The following is a 27,769-nucleotide window of genomic DNA, read 5'->3' on the forward strand; positions in this document are numbered from 1 at the left end:
AAGATCATGGCTGATCTAGCCGTGGACTCAGCTCCACTTACCCGCCCGCTCCCCATAACCCTTAATTCCCTTATTAGTTAAAAATCTATCTATCTGTGATTTGAATACATTCAATGAGCTAGCCTCAACTGCTTCCTTGGGCAGAGAATTCCACAGATTCACAACCCTCTGGGAGAAGGAATTCCTTCTCAACTCGGTTTTAAATTGGCTCCCCTATTTTGAGGCTGTGCCCCCTAGTTCTAGTCTCCCCGACCAGTGGAAACAACCTCTCCGCCTCTATCCCGTCTATCCCCTTCATTATTTTAAATGTTTCTATAAGATCACCCCTCATCCTTCTGAACTCCAAGGAGTAAAGACCCAGTCTACTCAACCTATCATCATAAGGTAACCCCCTCATTTCCGGAATCAACCTAGTGAATCGTCTCTGTACCCCCTCCAAAGCCAGTATATCCTTCCTTAAGTAAGGCGACCAAAACTGCACGCAGTACTCCAGGTGCGGCCTCACCAATACCCTATACAGTTGCAGAAGGACCTCCTCTGCTTTTGTACTCCATCCCTCTAGTTAAGCTCTTCCCCACAAGTGGAAACATTCTCTCTCTATCCACTCTCAAAACCTTTCATAATTTTAAAGACCTCTGTTTGGTCACCCCTCATCCTTCTTTTTTCAAGAGAAAGAGACCCAGCCTGTTCATCCTTTCCTGATATGTATACCCTGGTATCATCCTTGCAAATCTTCTCTGCACCCTCTCCACTGCTTCTATATCCTTTTTATAATATGGTGACCAGAACTATACGCAGTACTCCAAGTGTGGTCGAACCAAGGTTCGATATAGGTTTAGCATAACTTACCTACTTTGCAATTCTATATCTCAAGAAATAAACCCCAGTGCTGCGTTTGCTTTTTTTTTTTTAACGTCCTTGCTTACCTGTCGCAACTTTTAGCGATTTGTGTCTTGGTACTCCGAGATCCCTTTGTTCCTCTACCCCACCTAGACTCTCGCCCTCCAAGTATTGAGTGACCTCCTACCAAAATGTAAAACCTCACATTTATGTGTTGAACTTCATTTGCCAATTATATGCCCATTCTGCAAGTTTATTAATGTCCTCCTGTAATTTGTTGCAGTCCTCCCCTCAGTAATTACTATCACTCACAATTTGGTGTCATCCGTAAAGGATGCAATGACATAGGCAAGGCAAAAGAATTTTGCCCATCCCTAGCAGCCGAGCTGGTGCTTCTCTTTGAACTGCTGCAGTCCCTGCAATGATAATGCTCCTAAAATGGTCTTGGAAAGGAAGTTTCAGGATTCTGACCTAGTGTCAATGAAGAAATTGCTATACATGTTCAAGTAAGGATGCTGTGACACTTGGAGGGAAATTTCCAAGCGATGGGTGGTTCCACGAGCTTGCTGCTCTTGCCCTTACTGGTAAAGGCCATAGGAGTGAGAAGTGCTTTCAAAGTAAATGTGGTGAGCTGCTGTAGTGGATCACGGAGATGGTATATACCGCACAATAGTGCATCAATGGTGGAGTGGGTGAATAACGAGCGTAGGGGCAGGAGTACCGAGCAAACAATCTGTTCTTTCCTGGATGGTGCAGAGTTTCTCCAGTGCTGTTGCAATGGGTATCAATCCCTGACAAGCCTTGTAAATAATGGAGGCTTTAAGGGGTCAAGAGGTAAGCCACTTGTCACAGAATACCCTGCCTCTGCCCTACTCCAGTCGTCATGGTGTTGATATGGCTGTTCCAGTTCAGCTTCTTGTCAATGGTGAACCCTAAGATGTTGATGGTGTAGGCATTGAACACTGTGGAATAGTCAGCAAACAACCTCACTCTTGATCTTAAGAAGGAGTGGTGTCACTGACGAAGTAGCTTAAGATGACCTGGCTGACAACACTGCACTGAGGAACTCTTCCCTGTCCTGGGCTGGAATTAATGAATCCAGCAATCACAACCGTCTTCCTTTGTGTCAAGTATGACACGAGCCCTTCAAAGGTTTTCCATTTAATCCCAATTTTACGAAGTTTCCTTTATACCATAGTAGGTCGATGGTTACCTTGAGTCAAGGGCAGTTCTGCTCACCTGTTGTCATTATGAAGAGACACGAGATAAATGGCCAGTTAATGTGTTTTGGTGGTGTTAGTTGTGGGATAAATGTTGGTCAGGACACCGGGAGAACTCCCTTACTGTTTATCAATACTGCCATGGGATCCTTTATGTCCACCTGAACAGGCAGACGTTTAACATCTCATCCAAAAGACAGCATCACCAACAATCATTATTGCCCCAGTGTTTCACTGGTCGCCAACCTAGATTGCGTGCTTAAGTCTCTAAAGTGGGAACTTGAACCGATGGCCTTGGAGAATCAGCTGGTATATATCTGTATAGAGAAATATACTTTGCAGTATCACCTAAGCACCAAATCTAAAAATGCATCAATGCATATAAGCATTTTCTTCATCAAGAATGTACTTGTTTTCTTGTTGTTACCTCCTTTTACAAACCAATGAAGAGTATTGCAATCTTCAGTTTTACAGACATGGCTCAATTTTTTTCTAAGATAATTACAATAGAACACAACTACAGGGAGGGGAGCAATGTGTTCCCAACAAAATCATTTCAAATTTGATTCACAGGGGCGGGGGATTCACAAGGATTAGAGTTCTAATACAAATTACTCAATTAAATTACTACTTTTTTTCATATCCACATTCAAGGTAATTTTCCTTTTACTCTAAAGCTTAGGGCCCAAGTTTCCACATGATTTGCGCCTGATTTTTAGGAGCAACTGGTGGAGAACGGACTATCTTAGAATTCGCAATTCTCCACATTTTTTTTTCTGCAGTTCTAGTCAGGTAGAACAGTTTTACTTTGGAACAGAATTTTTTCTTCAAAAGGGGGCGTGTCCGGCCACTGACGCCTGATTTGAAAGTTTCCACAGTGAAAACGTACTCCAAACTAAAGTAGAATGGAGCAAGTGAAGATTTTTGTAGAACTGAAAAAACCTGTTCTACACATTAAAAAAAATCAGGCGCAGGTTACAAATCAGGCGTCCAGAACGAGGTGGGGGGGGGAGGGGGGGGAAAGGGAACTCATTAAATTCTACAATCAATCCTTATTTATACTTATACAAATATAATACTAATAAATCCAACCTGAATAAACATTTATAAGCAAAGAAAAGATTAAATAAACCATCTTCCTACCTGTGTGAAAGTGCTTCAGCCAGGAAGAATGGTGCAGCAAGCCTCACAAAATGAGGGAGCCGACCGAACGCGGGCTGGGGGGAGGAGGGAGCCGACCGAACGCGGGCGGGACGTGGGGGGGGGGGGAGGAGGGAGCCGACCGAACGCGGGCCCGGGGGGGGGGGGGGGGGGGAAGAGGAGGGAGCCGACCGAACGCGGGTGGGTGGGGGGGGAAGGGAGCCGACGAACGTGGGAGGGAGCCAACCGAACGCGGGGGGGGGGGGGGGGGGGGGGGGGAGGGAGCCGGCCGAACGCGGGTGGGGGGGGGGGGGGGGGGAGAGGGAATGGAACCGTTCCAGACAGCTGGCGGGAAAGAGAGAAGGCTGCAGGAAGCCTCAGAAATTGAGGAGCCATTTCCCGACGGCTCCCTGCATTTCCTGCACCCTTCTCACTGCTACAAGAAGCCTCTGTGCTGATGGCAATGTACTTTTATTAAAAAATGTTCAAAAACTAAACAGCTACAAAGAACTACAAAAATGGCCGAGTGCCAATGTTTTTTTCACACAGAGCATGCGCGAACGCTCCAACGCGCACGTGCAGCGTTGCCGGCAGGAAAAAAACTAATTTAAATAGTACCCGCCCCGTCCCACTTACAAAATCGGTGCGAGTGTAGGCTCCGCCCCCCGGGCGCCGTGCCAAGCAGACAAGGAGCTGCAAAGCGCTCCAGAATTGCTCGTTTTTTTTCCGGCGCCGTTTTAGGTGCGAAAAACAGGCACCCAGCTCGGAGGGGCGCCCGTTTTTTATCATGTGGAAACTTGGGCCCTTAATCTCTACAATACTCCCAAATTTTTAAACCAAGAGTTCTGAACTAATTTCTTCTGTACCTGCTTTCAAGTGAATGTTTACAACAAAACAATTAACTGTTGTAATTACAAACTCAGATGGTGATATCAAAAACACACCACAGCTCCGAAACAAGAGATGTGATGAAAAACTTTTAATTACTGCAGTATTTTTTCAAAAATATTTTTCTTTCACTAAATCCAAACTAAAACTGAAGCAGTAAATTTATAATTTTACAATTTGACGATTAGAGATTACACAGACTCTGCGTCTATGTTTTACGGTTCACTGAAGAAAACAAGAAAAAAAACTGGACAAAGCATTAAGTGTTGCAGGTTCCTAAAATCTGAAAGTAAATTTTTTTTAAATGGCCACAGTGTTTGCATCAAGATAAAACATTAATGCTAAAATCACACGTCATATTCTATTTGCCTACATTACAACAGTGACTACACTACAAAAGTACATCATTGGCTGTGAAGCACTTTGGACATCCTGAGGTTGTGAAAGACATTAATGCAAGTTAATAATTTATTTTTTTATTTGAAATTCACCTCACATGGTACATTTTCAAGTGAATCAAAATGGCATTGAGAGACCAGTTTATTCAGCTATTTTGTTTTAAGGTACAAATCAAATCTTCAACTTAATTTAATGGGTTTTTAACAGCCAGGGTAATCATAATGACAATAGTCCTACTATTCTTTCCAGTAGTCTTTCAACAGTGCACAACAACTTGTATTTATATAGTACCTTTAATGTAGTAAAATGTCCCAAGGCGCTTCATAAGAGTGTTTTTAGACAAAACAAATAAATTTGACACCGAGCCACATAAGAAGAAATTTCGGCAATAACCAAAAGCTTGGTCCAAGAGGTAGATTTTAAGGAGCATCTTAATGGAGGAGAGAGAGGTAAAGAGGCGGAGAGGTTTAGGGAGGGAGTTCCAGAGCTTGGGGCCTAGGCAGCTAATGGCACGGCCCCGATGGTTGAGCAGTTATAATGAGGGATGCTCAAGAGGGTAGAATTTGAGGAGCACAGATATCTCGTGGGGTTGAAGCTGAAGGAAATTACAGAGACAGGGAGGGGTGACGCCATGAAGGGATTTGTAAACAAGGATGAGAATTTTGAAATCAAGGCGTTGCTTAACCGGGAGCCAATGTAGGTCAGCGAGCACGATTTGGAGAGAGTTTGGACACGGGCTGCCAAGTTTTGGATTACCTCAAGTTTACAATGAATCCAAAGTCACTGAATTCAATTTTTTTTTATGTGCACAAAATTCTTCCACTACTGTTTTATTGATCAATTCAAATGACTGTACAATTAATTATTTAAGCACAAAATAATTTTGAATGAACAGTAGACTAGTTGTGACAGCTGTAAGCTCAAGTCCGAACCATGATTAATACTCCAATTTGCCAAACACAAACATGAATAAGTTTTGTTACTCTCATGCTAAATAAGATGTACCACTCAAGTGGAGCTCACTACGACATAGGGAACAAATTAGCTCTTTGTCCATCTTCCCCTGCAATAAGCTTGCCTATTGGCCAAGAATAAAGTGAAAACAATCTGAGGTTGTGATGGGGGAGTCGCCATACATTTTTCCAATCGGCCAGTGGATCAATAATGCTAGTCGGCTGGCAACTAATAGTGAGAATGTTAAACTGTCAAAGGTTGGATACATTATATATTTAAAATAATTAAGATTGAAACAATCTATTGAATACACAGTGATAAATATCAGCTTTGGGGAAAAAAGTCAAGAATATCTTCACTAATTTTAGTAGTACGTAGTAATAATAAAAAAACTAAAACTTGCATTTATATTGTACCTTAAATGCAGTAGAACGCCTCAAGGCACTTCACAGGAATGTTATCAAACACCGAGCCACATAAGGAAATAATAGTACAGGTTACCAAAAGCTTGGTCAAAGATGTATGTTTTAAGCAGCGTCTTAAAAGGAGGAGAGCTAGAGAGGCAGAGAGGTTTAGGGAGGGAATTCCAGAGCTTAGAGCCTAGCCAGCTGAAGGCACGGCCACCAATGGTGGAACAATTAAAATCGAGGATGCACAAGAGGCCAGATTTGGAAGAGCGCATAGATCTCGAAGGCTTGAAGGACTGGAGAAGGCTACAGAGATAGGGAGGGGTGAGGCCATGGAGGGATTTGAAAATAAGGTTGAGAATTTTAAACTTGAGGCGTTGCCAGACCGGAAGCTAACGTAGGTCAGCGAGCACAGGGGTGATAGGCGAACGGGACTTGGTGCAAGTTAGGACATGGGCAGCAGAATTTTGGATGAACTCAAATTTATGGAGGGTGGATGATGGGAAGCGGCCAGCAGAGGATGGAATAGCCATGTCTAGAGGTAACAAAGGCTTGCGGTTTCAGAAATAGATGAGCTAAGACAGGGGCAGAGTCAGGCGATATTACGGAGATGGAAGTAGGCGGTCTTGGTGATGGCGCGAATATGTAGTCAGAAGCTCATCTCAGGGTCAAATACGACACCAAGGTTGCAAATGGTCTGGTTCAGCCTCAGATAGTTGCCAGAGAGAGGGATGGAGTCAGTGGCAAGGGAATGAACGAAATTACCAAATGCCACACCTTAAACAGAGAACAAGAAAGTGAATGCTGAAAGTAATAATGTCCTTTGATCACATTTAATTTAAAAGGTAGCTTTGCCATGTCCTTGAAAAGAGCCATGTGTCAATGTAAAATTAGCAACTTGAAAATGGTCCTGCAAAAATATTTGTAATGCCTTCATTTCGCACTATGCCACTACAAATACTAAATGTACAGTGTAATCACAAATAAATTGTACTTCAAATCTTTCCATCTCCTTTTCAATCATCTACTGGTCAGTTCCAGATCAATTAACACATTCAGTATCAACTAAACACATTGGACCTATCCAGATGTTGGACTGTAACATCAATAAATAAATCTTTTCAACAAAACCTAAATCACTTAAACTAAAAGGAAATTTCTTCCGCAAATTTATTTCATCCTTCAGTAATCTCGTAATTTTAAACAGTATAACTGGTTTTAATAGAAAGTATTTTACTTCGGTAATTCAAGTTGATATACGGTAAATTTGCTGTTTCCACACTCGACATAGATGATGCGATTTAAACAGCTCTAAAATGACTAACTTTACAATACAACATCAACTCACTTTCAAGCATAGAAACATTTACTCACTCATAATGGTGTGTTCGTCTGCATGTGATCGAGATATGGTCCTGATCTGTAATTATTTATCCTGAGAGAGGAGCTCATGCCCTATATTAAAAAAAGTTTATACAGATGATTGTATTTATTAGGCAGATATATCTAGCATCTGTGTCTCCAGTTCAATTTGTACTTGTCGAAATATATTCTGCAGGGCAAGACTATGAGCCCCACAACTGGGGATGGGGTGTAAATTAGCCAGGATACCCACCCCTGGTTGCTCACCAGTTCCCCTGCTGGATTAGAGAGCAAGAACAGGATTGGGTTTGACTATCGTACCACCTATATTTAAATAGATTTTGACCATTTTGTTGGTTTGGCGCACATATTTAGAATGGGTGATCTGCCATTGGCCATCAAACCAGGTTGGTTGCTGATAGCCATCTTACCAATTTCTCCAATTAGGCATTTGTAGCTTTGCCAAGTCTGCCAAAAAGTTACAAACCATCTCGTTACTGGCGAGCAATCTATGCCAACCTTTTCCTGCAATTCAGAATCTGTGGGATTTTCCTAACATTTTTGTTTTAAGTTGAACACTGCATTATTTACCTTTACTTGTACTTCTAACAATTTCTCTATCAAAATCCACTTGCCCAATCCATTCCTCTGGTCTTTGTAGCCTCACAGATCTGACTTGAGAGTTGTCTTGTTTAAGTTACAACATTTTATTCAGTTTTTGCAATATTGCTCTACCTAAATCCAGTCCCTTAAACTGCACATTCATCCTCAGGGGCTGGGAGGCAGAACACTGAAGATACTAAAACTTGTTTTAAATTTAACTTAGTTTTATTTCTTTGGCCCAAATGCTGCACACCCTGGCCCCAATAAGAACAACAGCATTCCCAAGCACTGTAACCAAAATTAGTGTATCTGCCACTCCATCACACACAGCTGCAGAATCCACCACACTCAAGAAATATTTGCACAGTTCAAACTGCAACATTTGAGGGGGGTGTATTTTTTTTTTTCTTTGCATTTTATTTTAAAGCTTGGTGGAAGCCAGTGATTACTTACGACAGATGGAACTGATCACAGATGTGGGACAGACTTTGTTAACTCAACTACGATAAAGCATAGGTGTCAAATACAGGTTTTAGAAACCATGCTCCTGCTCCAAACTAATCTTAATCAACATCAGTGGAGATCAGTGAAGAATAACTTAAGTACTTTAGCTTACAATAACTACGAGTGCACTTAAAACGGTTTTAAAAATAAGTAAATTCTTCACAACAAGCTGGTAAAACAGTTTAAGATCAAACTGGTGATAGCATCCTGTTTGAAAGATGCAATTTTAATTTATATTTGTGAACCAGACTGTTCACAACCCTGGCGTCTTTTCTGGTCCCGAGTTGAGTTTCCGATCACATATCTCCTCCATCACTAAGGCTGCCGACCCCCACCTTCGTAACATCGTCTGTTTCCGCTCCTGCCTCAGTTCATCTGCTGCTGAAACACTCATCCGTGCCTTTTTTACCTGGAGGCTTGATTATTCCAATGCTCCCCTGGCTGGCCTCCCACTTTGCTCCCATCCAAAATTCTGCTGCCTGTATCCTAACTTGCACCAAGACCTGTTCTGTGCCTGCTGACCTACATTGGCTCTCGATCCAGCAACGTCCCTCCCTATCTCTGTAACCTCCTCCAGCCCTACAATCCTCCAATATCTCTACACTCCTCCAATTCTGACCTCTTGGGAATTCCCGATTTTCACTGTCCACCATTGGCGGCCGTGCCTTCTATTGCCTAGGCCCAAAGCTGTGAAATTCCCTACCTAAATCTCTCCGTCTCTCTCTTCTCCATTAAGACGCTCTTGAAAACCTACCTCGCATTGGTCCTAATATCTCCCATGTGGCTCAGTGTCAAATTTTGTTTAACAATGCTCCTGTGAAAGGTCTTGGGACGTTTTACTACATTAAAAGGTGCTATATAAATACAAATTGTTTTTATAGACAGAAATATATACAGGTGGCAATTGATTTCTTTTTCAGAAATTCAGTAAGTTTATTTCAAAAGATTATGTTAACGTAAATATCAAAGAACAATGTAAAGGGTAGTTAGGTTTTCTAAACTCTATTGCGTATGTGTAGTCACTATAATTTACTTTTGACAGTGTTCTGAATTGAATGTCCCAGGTTTGATTTTGCAAAACAAAAGGCCAGAAAAAATATTCAAAGCAGAATTCGTTCATATAATATTCTTGGTGTTTGCTGATGCTTAATCAAAGTTAAACCAATCTTGTCCAAAAGACTTAATGTATACTCAAAGTAAAGTGTGGACACACACAAGTTTCACCCTTGACCCAAAATGTGAGGCAAACAGCCTTCCATTTAATGCCAAAATAATCATGAGTTTTATGGTCGTGCTTACCAACTATCTGTTTGTTAATTCACATTGTCGGTGAAGCTGCTAAAATTCCTTGGTCCCACATGTCAAATTCGCAATTTGCGCAAGAGATTTGCGACCATTTTCAATCCCGAAAGAAACAAGGCGTTTAAAAAGACTCGTGTTTTGTTTCTTCCTGGTTTTTTCACAAGTCTCACAAAGCAGGTTTCGCCAGGGCAGGAGTGGCGAAAGATCAGTGCCTCCGCCTCACCCCAGCAGAGCAGCTCGACTTTCAGGGGGAGGACTTCCCCAAAAAATAAAAATAAATAAATATTGTGGGACCAGTGAAGCAGGAAAAGGAGAAGAACCTATCGTTTTTTTCCCCACACTTCTACCTTCCCACAAGTTTCGTTCGAAGTTAAATTTCTACACTGGCGTGAATTAATCGAGTGTGAGTAGGGAGACACAAATAAAGAGAAAATATGGTTTGCACAACTCCTGAAGTAAAATGCTAAAAGCAAATATTAGAAGCAAAATACCACGGCGCTCTCCTTTCAAACACCCACCCCCCCCCCACCCCGCAAAAAAGTGGAAGGAAAAAAAATTACATTGTCAGTTTAAATCCTCGCAACACAAATATTCAGTAAATAAATCAGACGCAGCTCTCACTAACCAATTGTGTGTTTCTCTCTCTCACTGGCATTAATGTCGCCAGCCAACCAAGCTTTGCTGCAAGGGGGAGGGGGACGGAAGCCGCGGCTGGCGCTGATTGACGTGAGCCACCAGCCAATCGGAAGAGCGGGCGGGACCGAAGACGCAGACTGACGGCCAATGGGGAGAGGCGAAAGGGGGGGGGGGGGGGGCGGGAGAGCAACACGGTAGGTTGCGGCGCCCGGGTGAGCCTGCACTCCGCGGCAGCGAGAGGCCACGGACAAAATACAGATTATGGCTCACTCATTGTTTTTTTAAAAAAAAACAAAAAGCACCCAGAAATAAGTTGTAAGAGCCGGAAAGAAAACAAAACCTTTTTTTCGCCGATATATTTACCTCAGTTTTCACCCTCATACGTTCGACGCTACATTTTTTTTTTCAATGAACTCTGGTGTTTTTCTCTCGGTCCCTTCTCGTCAGCTTCAGTCGTCGTCGTCCCCCTCCCAGTGCGGCCCGGCCCGCGCTCGATTTTCAGGCCGGTTTTCAAACAGCGGGAACTATGGAAACGGCGCCCGCTCGCGCTGCACTGGGCCAACTGGCGGCTCCCGACCCGTCCCGGGAATCACTTCCGGGCCACTGGGCACTGCCACATCCCCACCTGGGACATTGACACAGCACCTGGAGCCTGCTGCTGCTGCTGCTCCTGGCCATTCGGCCCGACTGCCCCATGCCAGCCCTGTATGCTCCATTCCTCCTGCCGCCACCCCCTCTTCAACTCTCCGCAAAAGCCAAAATACTTGTTAATGCTGGAAATCTGAAAGTGCTGGAAATACTCAGCAGGTCAGGTGGCACCGATGGAGAATGGGTTTCAGCGCTTTTTTATTTCTTCTTTATCTCTCCCTATCCTTCTCTCCCTTTCTCCCTCATGTGCTTCTCTAGCTCCCCTTTTAAAGACTAGGAATTAAGGGTTAGCACCTTCCTCATTGCCATAACTTACACAATTGTATGAAGCAAATTGGTTATTATAGGTAGAATAAAACAACTTGGTAGTTATTTTTAAAAGAAATAGCCCCCACATTGTCTGTTGCACTGATTTATTGTTTTCCGTTCCTGATCAATTCCGCACACACATAACATCATCTCAGGGCAGCCCAAGGTGTTTCACATAGTAAATTATTTTTTGGACTGCTGTTGTCATGGCAACTAGTTGGCACGCTGCAAAGTCCCACAAATAGCTAATGAGATGAAGAGTCAGTTGATCTTCGTGTTGGTTGATGGACGGATGTTTACACCCCCTACTTTTTCTGATGAAACTTTCATATCGACCTGAAAGCAGACAGTGTCTCAGACAATACTGCAGTGAATTATCAGCCCGAATCACAATCTTCAAATCCTGCGGTGAGTTTACAACCTTCTGATTCAGAAGCAAGAATGCTGCCACTGGAGCCAAGCTGGCACTTCATCATTTGATTGTGTCGCTGACTCATATCACTTCTAAGTCAATAATAGTTCAGGAAGTCTCAAAGTAATTTCAAGCTGCAACTATTTTGAGTTGTATCTGTAAAACATAATCATAAAATCAAGTGCCCCTTTTTTTTTTGAGGGCACCAGAGACACAAATTACGCAAGTGCCCCCTGGCTAAAGGGCAGGGGGGCGGGGGCGGCACTAAACCCGACACAATAAACAAATTAAACTTTGTCAGTAACTTAAATCAAAATTTGGTTGCCGGAGGTGATGATGCACTCCAGTCCCAATTTCAAGTTGCAAACAGCTGTTTGGTTGGGAAGGATAATGGGATGTTGGCAGAACTAAATAATTGTTTTAATTAGTTATTATAAATAACTTATGATTTAAATAGCCTCTGACAAAAACTGTTACCACCATGAGAACCTGGCCCATTTTAAATGCGAATGAGTGCTACATCAGGCATGGTGCCTTCCTTTTGCTGGTTGTGCTTGACTTGTTTATACTTGCCTGATTGAAAATGACTCATGGTTTGTGAAATGCTGACTTCCAGTAGATACTTCAGTTAATAATGTTGTGACTGAAGACATTAGTGATTAACTGAGAGTGGGTGGTACAGTGGATTAGACACACTGCCCTTTTACTCCCGATACCGGAACACATTTTATTTTCATTGTCAGGAAAAGTATAAATTTTTTTCAGTGTCTCAAATTGTGCTTACGGTCATGAAGGTGAATAACTGAAACTGAACGGTTGGAGGTAACAATATTTTTGAAATATACATATGGATTGTATCTATAACTTTTAACAAACTCTGCAATCCACAGCTTAATCTCGAGGTAAATAGATTTTTCCAGTTATAGCTGAGATATGGTTAAGTAGGAAGTAAAAGGGCTAGAAATTCAGCAGGTTTGCGCCCATTTAGCGCCATGGCAAAGCTGAAAAAATAAAAATTTTTGTCGAGTAACAAGTTGCACAAAATTTAGCGCCCAATCGGAAAATTCAGCAGCCGTTTTGCGCCGGGGCTAAAGATTATCGGCAGCCCGTTTTTTTAGCTGTTTTTATGACATCAATCGGTGTGCAACACTGCGCTATCGCCGGGGACGGAAAATTCGGCGATACCGCCATTTTTATCACCGACCTAAAAACATGTCTGAAAAAATCAAGTCTTACCAGGTCAGATCCAGGGGGGCACTCGGCACTAACGGCGCCATCTTGAAAAACGGAGCAGAAGTTCAGTGCATAAAAGGATTTGGGGGGAAGGCTGCATTTTACACACTGAGCTTTATGTTAGTTCATAGTTCGTAGTTCGTTTTTAAGGATATTTAAGGACATTTTAAAAAATGGGGCTATAATATCTCTGCCATTATTCCTGGTTGCTTTTACTATGCAGCATCGAGCTGGAAGAAGGTTTATTCAAGAGCACTTTGAGCGTAATCAAAGAGCTCGCAGACGTAAGGGGAGGAGGCCTTACGCCCAACGAGTTTACAGGGAACAGCGTTCATATCTGCAGCTGTCTGAGGCACAGTGCGTTCGAAGGCTGCGCTTCCAAAGAGAGGTGATCACAAAGATATGCCAGCTGATAAAGGCAGACCTACAGCCTACTAGCAGCATCAGGACTGTGAAGGTGACTGCGGCACTTGCATACTATGCCTTCAGCTCCTTTCAGGCATCAGCAGGGGACATAAGCTCCATCTCGCAGCGCGCTACACATCGCTGCATTCGCCAGATGACAAAGAACATAACAAATAGGAGCAGTAGTAGGCCATTTGGCCCCTCGAGCCTGCTCCGCCAGTTAATAAGATCAAGGCTGATCTGATCATGAAATCAGTTCCACTTCCCTGCCCGCTCCCCATAACCCTTCACTCCCTTATCGCTCAAAAATCTATCTCCACCTTAAATATATTCAATGACCCAGCCTCCACAGCTCTGGGGTACAGAATTCCACAAATTTACAACCCTCAGGGAAGAAATTTCTCCTCATCCCAGTTTTGAATGGGCGACCCCTTATTCTGACACTATGCCCTCTAGTCCTAGATTCCTCTGAGTGGAAATATCCCCTCTGCATCTATCTTATCGAGACCCCTCATTATCTTATACTACTGCACTGTACGCACGCAGGATGGACTTTATAAAGTTCCCAATGACCAAGGAGGCACAGAATGAGAGGGCTGTAGGTTTTGCACGAATTGCTGGCTTCCCCAAGGTTCAGGCTGCCATTGATTTACGCACATCACCCTGCGAGTACCAGAGGTTTACCGAAAACGAAAGGGATTCCACTCCCTGAATGTACAGATCATCTGTGACCATGCTCAGCGTGTCATGGCAGTAAATACACAATTTCCAGGAGCATCCATGATGCTTTCATCTTGCATGAGAGCACTGCCTCATATCTGTTCGAGCATCAGCCACAAGGCCAGAGCTGGATGCTGGAGGACAAAGGTTACGGCCTCGCCACCTGGCTCATGAACCCCCTCCGGAACCTAGACACAAGCCAAGCATCGCTATAATGACAGCCATATAGCCACACGCAACATCGTCAGGGGGAGAGGTGGAGGAGAAGGGGGACGAGGCACCTGGCGATGAACCCTTCCCTCCTCCACCACAGGGGCGGCCTTGTGGACCTTTTGCCACTGCAAAAGCCTTATGTCAGCAGCTCATAATTCATCGCTTTGCTTGAACAGTGAACGGCACGTTTCACTGTTGCCTGCCCACTCTATCCCACCATGTTGACTATTCCCTCTTTTATTCTGCAAATGAGACACTACACAGGAATGGTTAAGTTGAACAAAAGAATTTATTTAACAAACTAACTTGAGTAAGATTTATTAAACATTGTAAATGTAATTTGCAAACTGGAATAACATTTATTAAGCATTATTGTGAACTTTTAATAAACAGATTTGGGAAACTTTTAAAACTTTTATAAAATTACAAAACAGTAACAAAACAACGAAAGAACAACCCCTGCACTGAACGTCTTTTACCTGCGGTCCCTCCTCTCCCCTCCCTCTCTCATCCTAACCCCCCCTCCCTCGCACCATGACCGTATCCAAGGTGGTACCAAGACGTCGTCCAGCAACGTGGCCAGAGTCCTCCTCTAAAAGGGGGATGGACAATGGCATGTGTGGATTGTCATGTATTTCACCATCTTGCAATGACTATAAGTATGTAACTGTACCTGTACCCTTGTAATGCACACCCTGACCACAGGGAGTGAGCTCCTCACCTGGGCTTCCAGGTATAAAAGGGGAGGTCCCACCCAGGATCAACACTCTTTAGTCCTGGGAATAAAGTGAAGGTCACAGAGTGACCGTGTCTGATATACCCATGCCTCGTGTGAATTTGTAACAAGATGCAGAGACACTACATCTAGCGACGAGAATCACCGAACCACGAGGATGGCCACCGGTGGCACAGAGGAATGCTACTGTGTGGGTGAGGACTGGGACGATTTGTGGAAAGACTCCAGCAGAGCTTTGTCACAAAGGACTGGCTGGAAGAGGCAGCGGCTGACAAGCGGAGGGCGCATCTACTGACCAGCTGTGGTCCACAGACGTTTGCGCTAATGAAAGACCTGCTCCCACCCCAAAAGCCAGCGGACAAGTCCTTCGAAGAGCTCAGCCAGCTGATCAGTGAGCATCTCAAGCCGGCAACTAGCGTACACATGGCCCGGCACCGGTTCTACTCTCACCGGCGTCGGGAGGGTCAAAACATCTCGGACTTCGTGGCGGAACTGCGGCGTTTGGCCAGTCTCTATAAGTTCTCCGATGCCTGCAGCGGGGAGATGTTAAAGGACTTTTTCAGCAAGGGCATTAATCATGCCGGCATTTTCAGGAAGCTTATAAAGACTAAGGATTTGACTTTGGAAGGGGCGGCGTTGATAGCTCAGACCTTTATGGCAGGGGAAGAAGAGACCAAGCTAATCTACGCACACAGCCCTGGTTTTAAAGTTGCGTTGAATCAGGGAATCAATGTTATAAAAATGACACAGAACCCCACAGGCAGGCAAGGGCAATTCGACACCGTCCAGGCAGGCAGGCAAGGGCAATTTGACACCGTCCAGGCAGCAACTAGTTCCAGTAGCTCCAGGGTGGGCCTGCAACAGGGACAATGGAAAGGGGATCGGCAATTCATGCCATCACGGGGAACAATACATCCTGTGATGGGACAATTAACACCCCCCATCAGAGTGCTTAGAAACAGCCAAAGGGGCCATCAGAGAGGAATGCCTGGGAATAGTCCTTTTGTCAACAGCAATCTCAGCTCATGTTGGAGATGTGGGAGCAGACACATTGCAAAAATCTGCAGGTTCCAACTTTACACCTGTAGGATTTGTAATGTCAAGGGACAGCTGGCCAGGATGTGCAAAAAGGCAGTAGCGAGGCTAGTCTGTGAGTCAGACGAACCAGATGAGGGGTCTGAAATGCAGGATGAAGCCTGGGGAACTACCATGAAGGCTGAAGTTCAGAGAGTTCATGTGGCTGACGTCCACAGCTCATATACCAAAACGCCAAATGGCATTCCGGTGCACATGGAGCTGGATACCGGAGCTAGCCAGTCCCTCATGAGCGCCCAACAATGTGAGAGACTATGACCACACAGAGCTAGCAGGCCCAAATTGGAACGCATTGAGACGCAGCTACGGATGTACACCAAAGAGATCATTCCAGTGCTGGGCAGTGCAAACTTGGTGGTAACGCATAATGGATCACAGAACCAGTTGCCACTCTGGATTATTCCAGGAAATGGCCCCGCGCTCTTGGGGAGGAGTTGGCTAGCTGAGATGAATTGGAAATGGGGGGATGTGCACGCCATTTCATTCGTGGAGCGAAGTTCATGCTCGCAGGTATTGCAAAAATTCGAGTCACTCTTTCAACCCGGTGTCGGAACGTTCAAGGACACCAAAGTAGTGATACACATCACTCCGGACGCCAGACCAGTGCACCACAAAGCCAGAGTGGTGCCGTATGTGATGCGTGAGAAAATTGAAAGTGAATTGGACAGGCTGCTCAGAGAGGGCATAATTTCACCCGTTGAATTCAGTGACTGGGCAAGTCCCATTGTTCCCGTCCTCAAAGCAGATGGCTCGGTTAGGATTTGTGGCGACTACAAATCCACCATCAACCGAGTGTCGCTGCAAGACCAATACCCGCTCCCGAGAGCGGAGGACCTTTTTGCCGTGCTGGCAGGTGGTAAGCTGTTCACGAAGCTGGACCTCACTTCGACCTACATGACTCAGGAACTGGCTGAAGAATCCAAGTTTCTGACCACCATCACGACACACAAAGGATTATTTGTTTACAATAGGTGCCCGTTTGGCATTCGTTCGGCAGCGGCTATCTTCCAGCGAAACATGGAAAGCTTGCTCAAGTCCATCCCTGGAACGATCGTGTTCCAAGACGACATCCTTATAACGGGTCGAGACACTGAGGAACACCTCCGCACCTGGAGGAAGTGCTATGCCGATTGGAACAGGTGGGCCTGCGGCTGAAAAAGGCCAAGTGCTTGTTTTTGGCCCCAGAGGTAGAGTTCCTGGGCAGGAGGGTTGCCGCAGACGGGATCCGGCCCACTGAATCAAAAACTGAGGCGATTCGCCGGGCGCCCAGGCCCAGCAACACGTCGGAGTTGCGATAATTCCTGAGACTCTTGAACTATTTTGGGAACTTCCTGCCGAACTTAAGTACATTGTTGGAGCCGTTACACATGCTCCTCCGTAAAGGTTGTCAATGGTCTTGGGGGATTGTCACGAACGGGCTTTCAATAAGGCGAGGAACCTGCTGTATTCCAACAAACTGTTGACTTTGTGTGACCCCTGTAAAAAACTGGTTTTAACATGCGATGCGTCATCCTATGGGGTTGGGTGTGTTTTGCAGCAAGGTAACGATGATGGCCAACTCCAACTAGTGGCTTACGCCTCCAGGTTGCTCTCCCAGGCAGAGCGTGGATACGGCATGGTCGAGAAGGAGGTACTCGCGTGTTTGTACGGTGTGAAAAAGATGCACCAGTACCTTTTCGGTAGACGGTTCGAGCTAGAGACGGACCACAAGCCGTTAACATCCCTGTTTACGACAGCAAGGCTGTCAACGCTAATGCGTCAGCTCGCATACAGTGATGGGCCCTCACGCTGGCTGCATATGACTACACCATACGGCACCGGCCAGGCACCTAAAATTGCACTGACGCGCTCAGCAGGCTCCCACTGGCCACCACCGAGGGGGCGTCGGAGCAGAGCGCCGAGGTGGTCATGGCCGTTGAGGCTTTTGACACTGCGGGCTCCCCCATCACAGCCCGCCAGATCAAACTCTGGACCAACAGGGACCCCCTCATATCTATGATAAAGAAATGTGTCCTGACTGGGGACTGGGCGCCCGCACATAGGGCGTGCCCCCCGAGGAAATCAGGCCGTTTCAAAGACGGATGGATGAACTCTCCATCCAAGCCGACTGCCTGTTATGGGGCAGCCGGGTAGTCATACCCCAGAAAGGAAGGGAAGCGTTCATCAGGGAACTCCACAGAGAGCACCCTGGCATTGCGTTAATGAAGGCCATTGCCCGGTCACACGTGTGGTGGCCGGGGATTGACTCAGACCTGGAACACTGGGTTCACAGGTGCACGACGTGTGCCCAGCTGAGCAATGCCCCCAGGGAGGCCCCACTCAGCCTGTGGCCACGTGGACTATGCGGGCCCGTTCATGGGAAAAATGTTCCTGATCGTTGTCGATGCATACTCGAAGTGGATCAAGTGCATCATATTGAACTCGTGCACGACATCCATCACTGTGGAGAGTCTGCGTACGGTTTTCACGACCCACGGCTTGCCGGACATCCTGGCCAACGATAATGGCCCGTGTTTTACCAGCCATGAATGCCAGGAGTTTATGTCGGGCAATGGGATCAAGCACGTCCGGACAGCGCCATTCAAGCCGGCCTCCAATGGCCAGGCGGAACGGGCGATCCAAGTCATAAAGCAGGGCATGCTACGCATCCAAGGACCCTCCCTTCAGTATCGCCTATCGCGCCTCCTGCTTGCCTACAGGTCCCGGCCGCACTTGCTCACGGGAGTCCCGCCAGCGGAACTCCTCATGAAATGCACGCTCAAGACGCGGCTGTCCCTCATTCATCCAGCCCTGGCAGACATTGTTGAGGGCAAGCGCCAGTCCGAAACCGAGTTCCATGATCGAGGCTCAAGGGGGAGGTGTAGAGAAATAGATGACCCGGTATTTGTTCTTAACCATGCTTTGGGACCCAAGTGGCTTGAGGGCACCATAATTGGCAAAGAAGTAAACAGGATCATGGTGGTCAGACTAAACAATGGGCAGATATGCCGCAAACACTTGGACCAAGTAAAGACAAGGTTCAATGCAGACACGGAGGAACCGGAAGAAGAGCATGATGAGATAGCACCCACACCACTGCCAGCACACGAGCAACAAAGACAGCCCTCAGCCTGCACAGTCCCGGCGGCCAGCCCGGATAGGCTGGAATCACCTCAAGTGACAGAGACGCGTGCTGAGGCTCAGCCACCAGAGTCACAACTGCAGCACTCCACGAGAGAGCATCGACCACCCGATAGACTTAACCTCTGAAACCAAAAGACCTAAGAGGGGAGATGATGTAATTTATTTCACCATCTTGCAATGACTATAAGTATGTAACTGTAACTCATGCATACTGTACCTGTACCCTTGTAATGCACATCCTGACCACAGGGAGTGAGCTCCTCACCAGGGCTTCCAAGTAGAAAAGGGGAGGTCCCACCCAGGATCAACACTCTTTAGTCCTGGGAATAAAGTGAAGGTCACAGAGTGACCGTGTCTGATATATCCATGCCTCGTGTGAGTTTGCAACAAGGTGCAGAGACACTACATGGATCACCTGGAGAAGCTCGGGGTATGGAAGGCCCGGCTTCTGACTGGCGAGCCTATTGCTCGGCCTCGCCACTCACAGGTGATGTGGGTCTTGTGATGTAGGATGCTGTGACACTGGGGACTGCAGTGTCAAAGGTCGACGCCATCAATTGGGCGTGGTCATTGACAGCCACAACAATCTGAGACATTCCCTCCCTCGTGTCCGCCGATAGAACCGCAATGCTTGCGGGCAATGCACCCAAGACCTCCAGGAGCTGTTGGTTGAGGTGGATGCTCTCCCTGGACAGTCCCACCATGTCCAGGCGTGCGTCTGCCTGTCTGTCAGCAAACCGGCTTTGCTGACTCCGCCAGAGAGACGGCATACGGGATTCAACCCTGGGAGTGCGTGGCTGCACGCCACTTGGAACCGGGCCTCGGATTGGCCAAAGCTAAAGAATGTGTCTTCCTGGTCAGAGCTACTGGCCACAGGTAAAAGAGGTGTTGATTGCATCGCGCCCCCTGCCCCCGCCCGGAATAGCTTCCTGAGTTTCCTCCTCCCGTGGAGGTTCTTTGTCCTTCGTGTCTTCGTGGTGCCCTGCCTGCACCCCCACACGATGAGCTGAGGTGGAGGCTTCCACTGGCAGATTTGGTGCCTCCTCATCTGGAAATTGAAAACAACAGGGGAGGGGACAGGGTGACATGAGGAAGGTCACACAACACAGGTTCATTTGAAGCACCGGCGCTACTGCATTATATGTAGCCCACAGACACTGCATCACATTGCCCCAACCCTAGCCCACAGACAATGCATGACATTGCCCCAGGGATTTTTCAGGACTTACCCTTACTTTTGACCAGCGGATCAGCACCCCCATGGGCAGTTCACCTCCCTGACGCACTGATCAGAGCTGCCACACGCTCCTCCAAGTCTGTTAACGGCAGTGTCTGGGGTGGACCACTGCCTGTGCGCCGCTGCTCCCGGCAGTTATGCGACAACTTTACCTGCAAAGATGACAATTGGAATGGTAACCAGAGGGCCCTTCTGCTCTTGTAGCACACACAGATAGCCATCAAAGCACTTATATCATACTGTGTGCATTTAATACAGTCCTCAAGTTTAATGGCCCTGGAAGTTGCTCGTGGTTCATGAGGAAGACATCGAAGTGCAGAAACATCTTTTAAGATGTCAAAAAGCAGTCTTACTAATGTTTAATGATCATTCATGGCAAATAAGGTGCAACACTAAGCCCACCTATACCAACATGTGTCAAATTTACAATTTAAGTAATGAACGAGTGCATGAATTAAAAATATTACTTACTATCACGACCCTACATTGGTTATTGAACATTTTCCTACATTGTTGATGGTTCCTCTTGGTATTATCGACTGAGGAAACTTCCTTGGCCACACTTGTTCACAATTGCCTTTGCACAGCTGGGAGGGGTTTACCAGCACCCCTCCTATTAAATTCCACCCATCTGGTTTGCACAGCTGCAATGAGGGCCTCGGTTGCTTCATTGCTAAACTTTTGAACTCTCTGTCTGCTGGAGTCCCCTTCCATCGTGGCTGCTTGGTCTGTGAAAAATACATGATTCAGCCCTGGATGTACTGCGCATGCGCACCCTGACAGCTGACCAGAATCGCGGGAAGAAGAAAAAGAAATCGGAGAAAAAAAATAATCAAAAACCAAAAATTTACGCATGCGCAGAAGGTCTGTTTTTTTCCATCGCAAGTTTCGGCTCCAGCGCACAAATTCCAAGTGCAAGGCCAGATTTAGCACTATTGTTGGTCACTGTTTGCCGAATTTTGCGACGTTCGGCGATAACGCTACCCCGGCGCAAAAAAAACCTCCGCGTTTATCACCCAAAAACAGGCGAAATCGCTAATACCCGACTTTCTAGCCCAAGATCTTTTATCCTGGCTTATTCAGCACCGCACATTTCAACATTTTAATACAAAAGCAAAATACCATGGATGCTGGAAATCTGAAATAAAAACAGAAAATGTCAGAAATACTCAGCAGGTCAGGCAGATCTGTTGAAAAAGACTTACATTTATATAGCGCCTTTCACGATCACCGGACATCTCAAAGCAAGTTACAGCCAATTAAGTACTTTTTGAAGTGTAGTCACTGTTGTACTGTGGGAAACGTGGCAGCCAATTTGCGCACAGCAAGCTCCCACAGTCAGCATTGTGATAATGACCAGATAATCTGTTTTTATTATGTTGATTGAGGGATAAATATTGCCAGGACACCGGGGTTAACTCTTCTTCTCTTCTTCGAAATAGTGCCCTGGGATCTTTTACGTCCACCTGAGAAAGCAGACGGGGCCTGGGTTTAATGTCTCATCCAAAAGATGACACCTCCGATTGTGCAGCACTCCCTGAGTGTCAGCCTAGATTTATATGCTAAGGTCCCCGGCGTGGTACTTGAACCCACAACTTTCTGATTCAGAGTGACTCAGAGGCGAGAGTGCTACCCACTGAGCCTCAGCTGACACTTTAACCCTGTTTCTTTCTTCACAGATGATGCCTGACCTGCTGAGTATTTCCAGCATTTCTGTTTTTATTTCAACATTTTGGGCCCAAGTTTCCACATGATTTGCGCCTGATTTTTAGGAGCAACTAGTGGAGAACGGACTATCTTAGAAATCGCAATTCTCCACATTTTTTTTTCTGCAGTTCTAGTCAGTTAGAGCAGTTTCACTTTGGAACAGAATTTTTTCTTCAAAAGGGGGCGTGTCCGGCCACTGACGCCTGATTTCAAAGGGCCCAAGTTTCCACAGTGAAAACGTACTCCAAACTAACTTAGAATGGAGCAAGTGAAGATTTTTGTAGAACTGAAAAAACCTGTTCTACACATTAAAAAATCAGGCGCAGGTTACAAATGAGGCGTCCAGAACGAGGTGCGGGGGGGAAGGGAAGTCATTAAATTCTATAATAAATCTTTATTTATACTCATACAAATATTATACAAATAAATCCAACCTGAATAAAAATTTATAAGCAAAGAAAAGATTAAATAAACCATCTTCCTACCTGTGTAAAAGTGCTTCAGCCAGGGAGAATACAGCAGGAAGCCTCACAAATTGAGGCAGCCGTTCGTTCCCGACGGCAGGGGGGCAGGAGGAAGCCGTTCCAGACGGCGGGCGGGCGGGGGGAGGAGGGAAGTGCGGGCCCGGCCGACTGAACGCAGCGGGGGGGGGGGGAGGAAGCCGTTCCAGACAGCGGGCGAGCGGGAGGGAGTGCGGGCCCGACCGACCGCAGTGGGGGGGGTCGGGCGGGCGGGGGGAGGAGGGAAGTGCGGGCCCGACCGACCGACCGACCGCAGTAGGGGGGGGGTCGGGCGGGCGGGGGGAGTGCGGGCGGGCGGGAGGGAGTGCGGGCCCGACCGACCGACCGACCGCAGTGGAGGGGGGGTCGGGCGGGCGGGGGGAGTGCGGGCCCGACCGACCGACCGACCGCAGTGGGGGGGGGGTCGGGCGGGCGGGGGGAGGGAGGGAGTGCGGGCCCGACCGACCGACCGAACACAGAGGGGGGGGGAGGAAGCCGTTCCAGACGGCGGGAGGGAGGGAGGGAGTGTGGGCCCGACCGACCGACCGACCGCAGTGGGGCGGGGTCGGGCGGGCGGGGGGGAGGGAGGGAGTGCGGGCACGACCGACCGAACGCAGTGGGGCGGGGGGGGGGAGGAAGCCGTTCCCGACGGCGGGCGGGGGGGGAAGGAGACAGTGAGAAGGCTGCAGGAAGCCTCAGAAGTAGAGCAGCCATTCCCGACGGCAGTGAGGGAGGCCGTCGGGAAACGGCTGCCTCAACTTCTGAGGCTTCCTGCAGCCTTCTCGCTGCTGCAAGAAGCCTCAGTGCTGATAATGGAAGAGCAATGTGCTTTTATTAAAAAATATTCAAAAATTAAACAGCTACAAAGAACTACAAAAATGGCTGAGTGCCAATGTTTCCTTCACACTGCGCGTGCGCGAACGCTCCAACGCGCACGCGCAGGGTTGCCGGCAGGAAAAAAACAAATTTAAATGGTATCCGCCCCCTCCCACTTACAAAATCGGCGCGAGTGGTAGGCTCCGCCCCCTAGGCACCGCGCCAAGCAGACATGAAGCTACAGGGCGCTCCAGAATCACGCGGTTTTTTTTCGGCGCGAAAAACGGGCGCCCAGCTTGGAGGGGCACCCGTTTTTTATCGTGTGGAAACTTGGGCCCTTTATGTTGTCTTTAATAAAGGGATTTCAGTCCTGTGCTTATGTGCAGTTTAGGCTGAAATGTTTCCTATTTCTCTCAGACAGCTCAACTGAAAATCAGGAATTCACTCGGTGTAGAAATTATGGTGAACAAGCATACTATTTAAATAAGCACCATTTACATGGAAAAGGTTTTGACACATCTGTAAAGAAAGTGCAAATACTTCAATAAAATATAAATGCTTGTCAGTGTCTCAAGAGCACCTCTTGATGTGGCTTCGTGCTACACAAACCAGATAGGTCCCGCATCTGGGCCCCAAGTTTCCACATGATTTGCTCCTGATTTTTAGGAGCAACTGGTGGAGAAGGGAGTATCTTGGAAATCGGAATTCTCGTCATTTAGTTTGCTCCAGTTCTAGTCAGTTAGAACAGTTTCACTTTGGAACAGAATTTTTTTTCAAAAGGGGGCATGTCCGGCCACTTACGCCTGATTTCAAAGTTTCGTCAGTGAAAACTTACTCCAAACTAACTTAGAATGGAGTAAGTGAAGATTTTTGTACGCTCGAAAAAACCTTGTCTACATTTTAGAAAATCAGGCGTAGGTTACAAATCAGGCGTAGGGAATGGTGGGGGGGGGGGGCGGTGTTTAAAGGGAAGTTTACAAACATTAAACACCAGTTTTACAAATAAAGAGCCATCATCAATAATAAATGATGAATACATCAATAAATCAACCAATAAATCAATCAAAAAAAATTAATAAGAAATATATATTTTTTTAAATCAATAAATAAAACATTTTCTACTTATCCACTGCAGCACCGGGAGCCCTCCAACAGCGTGCTAGGATGCCCCCCTCAGTGTGTCTCTGTCAGTGTCTCTATCTCTCTGTCTGTCTGTGTGTCTCTCATTCTCTGTCTGTCAGTGTCTGTGTTTCTGACAGCGAGGGGAGGGGGAGGAGGGGGGTAGAGGGAGAGAGGGGGGAAGCAGAGGGAGGGAAGGGGGAGGGGGTGAAAGGAGATGGGGGGGAGAAGGAGATTGGGGGGGAGAAGGAGATTGGGGGGGAAGGAGATTGGGGGGGGAGAAGGAGATTGGGGGGGGAGAAGGAGATTGGGGGGGAGAAGGAGATTGGGGGGGAAGGAGATGGTGGGGAAGGAGATTGGGGGGTGGGGGGGAATGAGATTGGGGACCTAGCTCCGCCCCCTACAGCTCCTGCTGCGCTGCGCCGAGGGCCAGAAGACCTGCAGGGAGGTGGAGAATATGGAGGATTTTTTTAGGCGCACTTTGTGGTGCGCTTTGTGGTCCAGAACTTAAAGAAGGGTAACTTTGAAGGTATGAGGCGTGAATTGGCTAGGATAGATTGGCGAATGATACTGAAGGGGTTGACTGTGGATGGGCAATGGCAGACATTTAGAGACCGCATGGATGAACTACAACAATTGTACATTCCTGTCTGGCGTAAAAATAAAAAAGGGAAGGTGGCTCAGCCATGGCTATCAAGGGAAATCAGGGATAGTATTAAAGCCAAGGAAGTGGCATACAAATTGGCCAGAAATAGCAGCGAACCCGGGGACTGGGAGAAATTTAGAACTCAGCAGAGGAGGACAAAGGGTTTGATTAGGGCAGGGAAAATGGAGTACGAGAAGAAGCTTGCAGGGAACATTAAGACGGATTGCAAAAGTTTCTATAGATATGTAAAGAGAAAAAGGTTAGTAAAGACAAACGTAGGTCCCCTGCAGTCAGAATCAGGGGAAGTCATAACGGGGAACAAAGAAATGGCGGACCAATTGAACAAGTACTTTGGTTCGGTATTCACTAAGGAGGACACAAACAACCTTCCGGATATAAAAGGGGTCGGAGGGTCTAGTAAGGAGGAGGAACTGAGGGAAATCCTTTTTAGTCGGGAAATTGTGTTGGGGAAATTGATGGGATTGAAGGCCGATAAATCCCCAGGGCCTGATGGACTGCATCCCAGAGTACTTAAGGAGGTGGCCTTGGAAATAGTGGATGCATTGACAGTCATTTTCCAACATTCCATTGACTCGGGATCAGTTCCTATGGAGTGGAGGGTAGCCAATGTAACCCCACTTTTTAAAAAAGGAGGGAGAGAGATAACAGGGAATTATAGACCGGTCAGCCTGACATCGGTAGTGGGTAAAATGATGGAATCAATTATTAAGGATGTCATAGCAGTGCATTTGGAAAGAGGTGATATGATAGGTCCAAGTCAGCATGGATTTGTGAAAGGGAAATCATGCTTGACAAATCTTCTGTAATTTTTTGAGGATGTTTCCAGTAGAGTGGACAAGGGAGAACCAGTTGATGTGGTATATTTGGACTTTCAGAAGGCTTTCGACAAGGTCCCACACAAGAGATTAATGTGCAAAGTTAAAGCACATGGGATTGGGGGTAGTGTGCTGACGTGGATTGAGAACTGGTTGGCAGACAGGAAGCAAAGAGTAGGAGTAAATGGGTACTTTTCAGAATGGCAGGCAGTGACTAGTGGGGTACCGCACGGTTCTGTGCTGGGGCCCCAGCTGTTTACACTGTACATTAATGATTTAGACGAGGGGATTAAATGTAGTATCTCCAAATTTGCAGATGACACTAAGTTGGGAAGCAGTGTGAGCTGCGAGGAGGATGCTATGAGGCTGCAGAGCGACTTGGATAGGTTAGGTGAGTGGGCAAATGCATGGCAGATGAAGTATAATGTGGATAAATGTGAGGTTATCCACTTTGGTGGTAAAAACAGAGAGACAGACTATTATCTGAATGGTGACAGATTAGGAAAAGGGGAGGTGCAACGAGACCTGGGTGTCAGGGAATTACTTTGAAGTGCAGTGACTGTTTTGTAGTGAGATACGCCATCATTTTGTAGGTAGTGAAATCCCAGAAACAGCAACCAGATTAACGAGACCTGGGTGTCATGGTACATCAGTCATTGAAGGTTGGCATGCAGGTACAGCAGGCGGTTAAGAAAGCAAATGGCATGTTGGCCTTCATAGCGAGGGGATTTGAGTACAGGGGCAGGGAGGTGTTGCTACAGTTGTACAGGGCCTTGGTGAGGCCACACCTGAAGTATTGTGTACAGTTTTGGTCTCCTAACCTGAGGAAGGACATTCTTGCTATTGAGGGAGTGCAGCGAAGGTTCACCAGACTGATTCCCGGGATGGCGGGACTGACCTATCAAGAAAGACTGGATCAACTGAGCTTGTATTCACTGGAGTTCAGAAGAATGAGAGGGGACCTCATAGAAACGTTTAAAATTCTGATGGGTTTAGACAGGTTAGATGCAGGAAGAATGTTCCCAATGTTGGGGAAGTCCAGAACCAGGGGACACAGTCTAAGGATAAGGGGTAAGCCATTTAGGACCGAGATGAGGAGGAATTTCTTCACCCAGAGAGTGGTGAACCTGTGGAATTCTCTACCACAGAAAGTTGTTGAGGCCAATTCACTAAATATATTCAAAAAGGAGTTAGATGAAGTCCTTACTACTAGGGAGATCAAGGGGTATGGTGAGAAAGCAGGAATGGGGTACTGAAGTTGCATGTTCAGCCATGAACTCATTGAATGGCGGTGCAGGCTAGAAGGGCCGAATGGCCTACTCCTGCACCTATTTTCTATGTTTCTATGAAAAACGGGCGTCCAGGTCGGGACTGCGCCGTTCTCGGCGCGGCTCGAAACTTGGGCCCATAATCCCTACTTTCTGTTAACTTTGCTGATATCAGCTCGGGCAGCAGTTGTTGAGCTACAAAGAGTCATATAGTACACAGTTCTGTAACTATAGGCTGACAAGGGGGAAGCAAGTTTTAAAGATTCAGGGATAAAGTAGGTTTCAGTTCTCTATGAAAATGATGCATAAATTCCTTTAAAAACAGAACCAAAATATACGTAGAATTCCAAATTAATAGTGATTAAATCATGAGGAACAGAAAATTACAATTTATAGAAATATAAACCTTCATTATAAAAAGCATAAAGTGTGAAGGAAATGGTCCGCAAGGAGCAAAGAACAGTATTTGCTTTTTGAAGATGATTTAAAAA

The 27,769-nt window shown here is 46.5% G+C and overlaps 1 protein-coding gene across 4 annotated transcripts in view; it reads right to left on the reverse strand.

The window, feature by feature from the left end:
• usp6nl (USP6 N-terminal like) overlaps nucleotides 1-10,804 on the reverse strand; it is a 266,108-nt gene extending 255,304 nt beyond the window's left edge. For 2 of the 4 annotated variants that reach the window (XM_070897165.1, XM_070897162.1), the window contains exons 1-2: nucleotides 10,619-10,804; nucleotides 7,223-7,303 (exon numbers count right to left, since the gene is read on the reverse strand). In XM_070897165.1, the coding sequence (XP_070753266.1) occupies nucleotides 7,223-7,226 (4 nt within the window). In that variant the 5' untranslated portion in view covers nucleotides 7,227-7,303; nucleotides 10,619-10,804. Of the gene's footprint in view, nucleotides 1-7,222; nucleotides 7,304-10,179; nucleotides 10,325-10,618 lie in introns of those variants that run through there. The other 2 variants (XM_070897163.1, XM_070897164.1) reach the window with 2 other exon arrangements.
• Nucleotides 10,805-27,769: the final 16,965 nt, after the last annotated feature.

Source organism: Pristiophorus japonicus, chromosome 13, assembly GCF_044704955.1.
Source record: "Pristiophorus japonicus isolate sPriJap1 chromosome 13, sPriJap1.hap1, whole genome shotgun sequence".
Taxonomy (NCBI): Eukaryota; Metazoa; Chordata; class Chondrichthyes; family Pristiophoridae; genus Pristiophorus; species Pristiophorus japonicus.